The 8,774-nt window shown below is 42.0% G+C and overlaps 4 protein-coding genes across 4 annotated transcripts; all 4 read left to right on the forward strand.

The window, feature by feature from the left end:
* Positions 1-464: 464 nt before the first annotated feature.
* On the forward strand, positions 465-3,620 carry TM35_000034610 (uncharacterized protein; the record flags this gene model as incomplete). The annotated part of the gene is made up of 1 exon (XM_029022228.1): positions 465-3,620. The coding sequence occupies one exon, from the start codon at positions 465-467 to the stop codon at positions 3,618-3,620; it is 3,156 nt and encodes a 1,051-aa protein (XP_028886774.1).
* Positions 3,621-4,058: 438 nt separating this feature from the next.
* On the forward strand, positions 4,059-5,177 carry TM35_000034620 (uncharacterized protein; the record flags this gene model as incomplete). Its single annotated transcript, XM_029022229.1, has 1 exon — positions 4,059-5,177. One exon carries the CDS (start codon positions 4,059-4,061, stop codon positions 5,175-5,177), a length of 1,119 nt encoding a protein of 372 aa, XP_028886775.1.
* Positions 5,178-6,927: 1,750 nt separating this feature from the next.
* TM35_000034630 (uncharacterized protein) lies at positions 6,928-7,227 on the forward strand (the record flags this gene model as incomplete). Its single annotated transcript, XM_029022230.1, has 1 exon — positions 6,928-7,227. The coding sequence occupies one exon, from the start codon at positions 6,928-6,930 to the stop codon at positions 7,225-7,227; it is 300 nt and encodes a 99-aa protein (XP_028886776.1).
* Positions 7,228-8,051: 824 nt separating this feature from the next.
* TM35_000034640 (uncharacterized protein) lies at positions 8,052-8,678 on the forward strand (the record flags this gene model as incomplete). The annotated part of the gene is made up of 1 exon (XM_029022231.1): positions 8,052-8,678. One exon carries the CDS (start codon positions 8,052-8,054, stop codon positions 8,676-8,678), a length of 627 nt encoding a protein of 208 aa, XP_028886777.1.
* Between the last annotated feature and the right edge of the window lie 96 nt (positions 8,679-8,774).

The raw sequence follows: 8,774 nt of genomic DNA on the forward strand, positions 1-8,774 counted from the left end.
TATATATATATATATATATATATATATATTTACTTTTTTTTTCCATTCTGATACTTTTTGCGTAGTGAAAGTGTGTAAATAGGGCCATTGCTATTTTCGGGAATATGACTCCTCGAATGACCGAGTGCCAGGTCCAAGTGTTTTTATTTTTATTTCTCGTACTATTATTTATTATCATTATTATTGTTCTCGTTGTTATTATCGTTGTCACCGTTATTGTTTTTATTATAATTATTATTGTTTTTCTTGTTTATTGTTATTTCTGTTCTCTTTTTGTATTTTTATTGCTTTTTATTTCTTCTTCTTACTCTTTATTAAAAAAAAAAAAAAAACATCAACAACAATTTAATTAGGTCCTGACCTCTCTCATTTTCTCTCTTTCTTATTCACGACAGGGGTCTTTGAGGGCCAAGTGTGCGTGGGAAGGGGTTCAGGAAACTTCGCGGATCTAACATAAAGAAAAGATGGAAGGTTCCTGCGAAGAAAATGTGGATGTGGGCACCGTGGAAGCTCAAGAACATGTGTTTTCACAACCACCCCCACCCCCACCCCCACCCCCACGTGTTCCGTCTACATCCTCACCTGCTAAGCGCTCTACTACTCTCAACAGTGGTGCGGTGATACGAAGTCCAATGGTAATGACATCATCACATACATATGGTCTTGATGGTTTCTCTTCTGGTAACTCAATGCCAAGAGCTGTAGAGGATGCTTCACCTTTGTCTACAACTACAGCTGCTGAGTATGCAGAAATTGAACAGAAACAATTAGAGCTACGAAGTGTCGTAGAACACCGCATAGTAACACTTGAACGTTTGTTACAACGACGTGAAGAGGAACTAGTAGAACTGCGTCTTCAGCTTCAAAAAACGGAAGAAGATTATCAGTTTAACTATAATCTTATAAAGGATCGTGATGCTGCCCTAGAAGAAGCAGCCACACAGTTACAATCTCTTTATGATGAACTTAAGAGATATAAGGTAGATGAGGTCAACACTAGAAAACGTTTAGAAGTTTTAGAGCAAGAAACACAACAATTAAGACAACGACTTCGTGAAACAGAAGTTCAACGCGAACAAATGGTGCAGCGAACACAACAGACATATGAACAAAAAGAAAAACAGTTAAAAGAAATTTTTATGGAAAAAGAGAGAGCTTTAGAATCTGAAAAACAAAGATTACATGAAGAGTATTTGCGACGGTTTAAAAATCTTGATGATGCCAGGGCGGAATTGTCGGAAAAGAATGATTTATTAGAGGTTCAGTTAGAGAAAAAGTGGAAGCAGGAAGTAGCAAGACTAGAGCAGAAGATTTCTGAATCCATGGATGCAATGGATCTAATGCAGCGTGATAAGTCAGTAATTGAGACCCGTTGCACGGAGACATCTCAGGCCCTTTCGCTACTAAAGTTAGAGTATGAGGGTCTTAAAGGACGTTATGAAGTATTAGTTACCGAATCGAAAGAGAGAGATCGAAATTGCACAGAGACATCTCAGGCTCTTTCGCTACTAAAGTTAGAGTATGAGAACCTTAAAGGACGTTATGACGTATTAGGTGTCGAATCGAAAGAGAGAGATCGAAATTGCACAGAGACATCTCAGGCTCTTTCGCTACTAAAGTTAGAGTATGAGAACCTTAAAGGACGTTATGACGTATTAGGTGTCGAATCGAAAGAGAGAGATCGAAATTGCACAGAGACATCTCAGGCTCTTTCGCTACTAAAGTTAGAGTATGAGAACCTTAAAGGACGTTATGACGTATTAGTTACCGAATCAATGGAGAAGCAGCGTAGGTACGAAGAGAAGCTGAACGAGTGTAACGCTATTATGGGACAGAGTGTTGCCGCTGCCGAGGACGGTATTCGCCAGCAGACACTTCGGGTAACGGCGCTGGATGCGGAGTGTGTCCATCTGCGGCGGCGTGTGGTGGAGTTGGAGTGGGCGCTGCGGCTGGTCCGTCTGCAGTGGGCGGAGGAGGCCGGGCGGGCGGAGGAGGCGGCCGCGGAGGCGACAGAGCGGGGGCGCCTCGTGGGGGCCCTGCGGGCGGAGGAGCGGCGGGCTGCGGCCGATGAGGTCCGGCGGGAGGGGCGGCGGGGGCGCGAGGAGGCGGCGGAGGCCCGGCGGGCAGCAGAGGACGCACGCGATGAAGTCGTGCGCCGTACCCGCGAACTCCACGAGACTAGCGAGCGGGCGCAGGCGGAGGCAGCACGACTCACACGTGAACTCCACGCCAGCGAGGCCGCACGTCGCGCACTAGAGGAACACTTCCATCTCGCCGTACAACCCGGTAGCGGCGCCGCACCCGCACTCATCGAGTCACTCCGCCGCGAGAAGGAGGCACTAGAGCGCAAGACAATAGAACTTGAGCGCGCTAACGCGGCGATAAGGGACCAAGTAGCTACTTTTACTATGGAACTACAGAACGATCCGGCTATTAAGTCAGCAAAGGATACGCAGCGGCGTATGAATGAGCTTCAGGAAGAGCTGCTCCAAGCGCGGGATGATAACCAACGACTGCGCGATATACTGCGAGAGAAGGAGGAAGAAGTTTCGCGGTATCAGCTGGAAATTCTGCGGTCGCGATCGACTGAGACTGCGGCAACGCATCACCGTGAAAAAGAAGACAGACGTCTTCGTGAAGAAGTCAAGACTGCGAAAGAGTCTTATGAGCGCATGCGTCAAGCGCTAAAAGACCTACAACAAAAACAACAACAACAACAACATCAGCGGCGACACCATGGACGACATGAAAGATCTGGCAAGTCAGTAAAGCGTGATGTAAGCAGAAACAGTAGTAGTAGTGATTGTAGTAGTGACGGGACTAGCAGTAGCAGTACCTGTAGTAATGATAAAGATGTGAAGGCCAACAAGCGTGGTCACAAGAAAGTGTTAAGTAGTACAACACAGAAAGAAACAGTTCTATTACGTGAGGCAGAGATGTGGCGGCAGAAGTATTTGCAACTTGAGCAACACGTTCGTGATTTGCTTCGTGAGCGTGATGTACTCAGAAAGGAACTTAACCTGACTAAACAGGATGTAGACGCACTGACGAGCGAGAAACGCTCTCTTCTCGATCTTAATTCTCTTCTAAAGGCGCAATTAAGGGATGCTTATCGGACAGCACTAGAATATCCACCACCAACACCACCACTACCAGTTCCACTACCACTACCAGAAGGACAACAACAACAACAACAACAACAACAACGAGAAAAAGTTTCCACTTCACATCAAATGAGTTCGGGGCTTTCCGCTAACCGAACAGCGACGAAAGAATCGTCTTATTCGGTCCCACATCTTGCAGTAGATAATGTTTTTAACAGTACTACAGCCCCACAATCTTCAGCAGAAGCAGAGCGTATTTCAGCTTTGGAGGAGGAGCTAGCTGCAATGAAGGCGTTTATGGTGACGCAGCGTCAGGCATCCATGCGTACGTCTCATCCTTCGGGAGGAACTACTGTTTCTGCGAAGGAGCAGTCGACAATTCGAAAATTACAGAGACATCATCAACAACAACAACAAATTCCTTCTTCTACACAGACAAGACGCCCTACCGTTCGAAGTGGAGCCCCAGTGGTACATCGAGGCTCATCTGCTGTGCGTCATTATGGCTACATGTAGGTTTTATCTGTAACGTCATTCACCTTGTTGTCGTGTCTCTACTTGTATACACGTACAGTTTTGTATGCATGTGTACACAAACCTACAAAAAGGAAAAAAAATTAAAAATTATATCCATACCTTTACTACCTAATTGTTGCGACTTGTATGCAGTACTAATTGTTTTTGCAACACCATCATTGCTTTTTTGTTTTTTCTTTCCTTTTTTTCCCCTGGAGTTTGGTATAGGAAGCAAACGTAACTCTGTTGCATAAATAGAACAACAGGGAACAGAACTTTTTAGTGAGAAGGGTGTAGAGACCCAGGCGCACGTATACCAAGAAAGAATTCAAGAAGAAGAACAAGAACAACACACACACAAAAAAAAAGAAACAGCGAAAAGAAGCAATAACAAAAGAAGTAAGGAAATAGAATACAGGAAAATAATTTGTTTAAGGGATGGGATCAAGCAATTCACGTGAGCGGCGCTCTCGGCATCAAGGTCGCAATGATGGACTTTCACCTCCAGTGAATATGCCTACACACTTAGCAAGTCAGTACAACAATCGAAGAAACCCTGCAAATAACGGTAACACTGTCCCTGCCCCGCCACGGCCAGACCAGCAACAACCACCGCCACCGCAGCAACCAATACCACCACAGCAGCAGCAACAACAACAACAACAACAGCAACTGGCACCTACTGACAATAACAACAACAATAATAACAATAACAACGCTAACAACTCCAACAACAGCAATGAAGGCAGAAGTGCCAACAATCAACGTGGTGTCCAAGAAGGGCAAATTGTGAAAATGTTGGCTACTGTTGATGCCTCATCAGTAAATTATGATGCTGGAACGAATACGCTGAGATTCTCCATCACCAGCGTATGTCCTTCCTTGACGTATGAGATTCACACAGGTGTGAAGGAATATATAAAAGATGGTGAAGTTTTCTACTTGCCAAACAAGCCTAAAATGGAGCCTCCTCGTATTTCTCTTGAAGGTTCACAGGAAAACAAAGAGGTTACTGTACGTATTGACGTGTCCAAGTTGGATGAGAAAGAACGAGTATATAACAAGCATTATCCTAAGCAACAACCATGTGTTATTGTCCTGCGTTACCGCACGAAGGAGATGCGTAAGGGCAAAGGTGATGATACCTCTGCTCCGACAGAGGAGATTGCCGAACACACAGAACACACCGCAGTAGATCTTGCTGAGAACCCGAAGCGACGGGTCATCAGTCAAATTATCACCGCATCTGGTGGGGCTTACGTCGTGGAGGATCTCTTTGGCGTTGACGGTGAGGTGTCTGGTGTTGTGGGCGGTGGGGCGGAGGTGATGCTTGGCACCACCATTGTTCCCCACGAAGGAGATGATGATGACGACGGACTTTGTGTGATTTGTCTCACAATGCCAAAAGACACCGCTGTTATGCCATGTCGACATATGTGTCTCTGCAAGAATTGCGCCGAGGAACTAATGCGGCACATGCCAAAGTGCCCCGTTTGTCGTGGCTCCGTCTCCACGCTACTGCATATGCCGTCATTAAATGATGGTGAACATGTATGAGGAAACAATAAGGGAATTGAGGAAGAAAAAAAAATATGAAAAAGGCGTTTGTGCTCGAAAATGGATATCATTGAAATTTATGAATGATTTATCTACTTAGACAAAACAAAGAGATGAGAGAGAGAGATCTCGAGAGATTAGTGTTTATGTATCTGTGGTTGAATTGGGCCAAAATATGATGAAGAGAGGAAGGTTGAAAGAAAAGAAGAAGAGTAAGAAGGTAAAGATGAGGAGCGTGCGATAGGGGATATTAGTCTGCATAATAGAGCTAAGAGAAATGAAGCAAAAAAAAAAAAGGGGAAAAGTAAGGAAACCGTAGGGAATCATGTCAATAAAACGTTAAGGAAAGCAGGAAAAAAAGGGAAATGAAAAAAAAAAAAAATAACACACACACACACATACTTTATAGGGCCATGCTTGACGTTTATTTCTCCTTTGCAACAACTGTAATGTTGACCAATGTGAGAGAGTGGTTCGGGTAGAGTTTAGAATGAGTGTGTAGGTTACGTTTTCCCTTTTTGTAGTTCTTTCTTCTTTTTTTGTTTTATTTCTTGTATTTTCGTTGGGAATTCTCGTATGAAATCCTTTGTACTTTTTTTCTAGTTCCCTTGTTGGAAATGCGTTTAACTCGTCAAATTCCCTGGCTTCCTGACTTGTGCTCTTACATTGCGGTGAGGCGTCGTGGTTTAACAATACGAACTGCAGCGTTTTCTCTTCGTTTGTATTGTGATATTATTATTATTATTATTATTATTATTATTATTATTATTATTATTATTATTATTATTATTATTACGTTTTTTATTTCTGTTTTCCTTTTCGCACTTTGCGTGCGAGGATATATACTCGGGACTTTCTGACCCACGAGCTTTTGGTGTATTATTCTTCTGGGTAGTGGCATTTAGTACATTTCGTCAACCCTGAGATTCATATATAATTATGTGCATTTGTGAACAAAGAAAGAGTATGTCGACCTTTTTTTTTTTTCAAGGTCACTCGTGCCATTAGCGAGTAGAATTGTTGATCTATTTCTCTCGTTATGCCTGGTGTCTTCTCTCTCTCTCTCTCTCTCTCTTTACTTTTTGCATCTTTTACTTTACGCACATACACACGCACCCACATAAACGCTATTTCTCTCTTTTTCCTTTTTCTTTCCTTTTTGTTTCGTCGATCTTTTTTTTTTCCTAGATTTTCTCCCCTCTTAAGTCTTTTTTTCATCTCTTATTCTTTCAGTTATGCAGCCGATAAGAAAGAGACGTTTGGAGTGAGAGTGGCTATGTAATAGTGTATATGTGTGAGAAGAAGAAAAAACGGTGGTTGGTTGAAGTGCAGAGGAGAGATAACACCAAGGATATATTAAAAAAAAAAAAAGAAACAGTTTCGTAATCATTTTGATGTTTTTTTTTTTCTTTCTTTCTTTCTTTCTTTCTTTCTTCCCCTTTGCTTATTCGAGGCTGAATCACATCGTGTGGAGGTGGTGAACCTGTTAAGTGAGGATGCGTTGCATATGTTGTGTGAAAGTGAATAGTGTTTAGTATAAGTAAGGATAATCAGGTGAACCTTTTTCGAGAATAAATATATATGCATAAATAGAATATATATTTATATATTTGCTTCTTCATCATGTGTTTCTTTTTTTTTCTTTTTCTTCTTTATCTGTATTAGGATTAAAAAAAAAAATTGGGGTGGACGACAGGCTTGAATTGCATTTGGGTATAGGAAAAGTAGTATTTAGAAAAAAGACGTGGCCATGTCTGCTGATTCTTGCTCAACGTGCTGCGCCGTACTCTCCATTTTGGGTATTATTCATCTTGTCCTTTTTGGAGGCATGTTCCAGGCGCGGGCTATTTCGTTCCACATTGTAAGTGTGGAGAATGGTTGGAATATTGATGAGAAGGCCCGTGCTTGTTTTAACGGGGCCATCTTTTACGGCATAACGCTTTTTATTTCCGTTCTAGCCCGCATCTATGCACGGCGTAGTGATGCCGCACGACAGGCGTTGCTGGAAGCCGAACAGCGCCGCGAGCGTGCGGAGTTGTTAAATCATTGATGCACTGTGGATAAAGTTTTTATTTATTTATTTCATCCTCAGGTCTTTCAGGATGCTTTTTCTTTATTTTTTTTTTTTTTTTTCTTCGCTTTTTGGTGTTTGTCAAGAAGAATTAAAAGGAGACTAAGGCGTGATAAATGGACTTGAATTGAAAGGCATTTTTCTTAACAGGGGATGATTTAAAAAAAAAGAAAAAAAAGGAAAAATAATAAAAAGTAAACGAGAGAGAATTACGTGTGTACGTGGGTGTGTCTCTCTTTTTTTTTTTTTTTCTCATCCCTCTGTATATTGAAGATACGCTGAGAGATACAGGTGAAATAATAACGAGCAGTGTCAATATTTGGTCTGAAAAAGTACTACCCCGCTTCCATTGTCAGTAAGCATGGTGCCATTACTGCTACGAAGAGGCAAGCTTCTTCTTTTATTGTTTTTTTTTTTTTCTTTCGTGAATGATGTGTTTTAAATTTTTCTATTCCTTCACAAAAAAAAAAAAAAAACATACATATATACGTACATAAATGTTTTTTTTTTTTTTTTCTTCTTTCTTCCCTCGTAATGCATCTTGTCTTGTTTAATAATAACAATAATTATTATTATTACCTTGTTGGTTCTACTACGAATACAGAGGACAAGGTGACCATCCTTTGTAGAAAAGTGGACGCTTGGTATCAACGTCAGTAAAAAAAAAAAAAAAAAAAGAGAAAGAAGAATACAAAGTCGAAAAGAAAACAAAGATACCTGTTGTGTGTGTGCGTGAAGAAAACAAAAACAAAAGTCAAACTGTAGTAGAGTATCAGTAAACATTATAAATAAGAAGTATTTGTATGGATCAGTTTAAACAGCCCTTAGAGGGGATATTTCGCGATGGTATTCCTGCACCTGTTCTTCGCGCCTTTGCCCCACTGTATCAAGCACTACCATCACTTCAAGAAGCCGTTACTGCTAGTCGAGACTGCTATTATTGGCGAGCCAATCCTCTAAAGTGCGTTGATGAGGATGTACAGACTGTAACGGCTTTTATGCAAGCGAGTGAGGCCTCATTCCGCATGTGTCCACAACAAAGCGCAACTCTTCTTAAGTGTCACATGACAGAACCCGCTAAGGCGCTCTTTTTCTGCCGAGATGAGGAATGGGAATGGCGTACATGTCTTATGGACCAAACTGGAATTCGCTTCTGGCCGTATGCTAATGCACCTGTAGGGGCCCCGTGGAGTAATGGTGGTCAGACAGAGGACTTTCATTTGGAGGATCGATTCTTTTATGAAAATTTCTCGTGGTGGCGGCGGAAGGCGGCAATGCTTGCAGTACGACATCGTGAGTTGGAGGTACAGGCACAGAGGAAACACTGGTTAGATGAACAGAATCAAAATAGTGGAGAGGGTTCTAAGCAGTCTTTGATGCCTCCAAAACCAACACTTGCCCCTGTAGGTATTAAGAGAGACATGAATTAGCGTGGGATGATAGTTTTGAAGTAAGGAAGTAATGTTGCCAAATACATAGCGGTTCAGAGCTTTTGATGTTGACACTAGGAAACAAAAAAAAAAAAA

Source organism: Trypanosoma theileri (genome assembly GCF_002087225.1).
Source record: "Trypanosoma theileri isolate Edinburgh chromosome Unknown TM35_Tth_3_V1, whole genome shotgun sequence".
In the NCBI taxonomy this organism is placed as follows: Eukaryota; Euglenozoa; class Kinetoplastea; order Trypanosomatida; family Trypanosomatidae; genus Trypanosoma; species Trypanosoma theileri.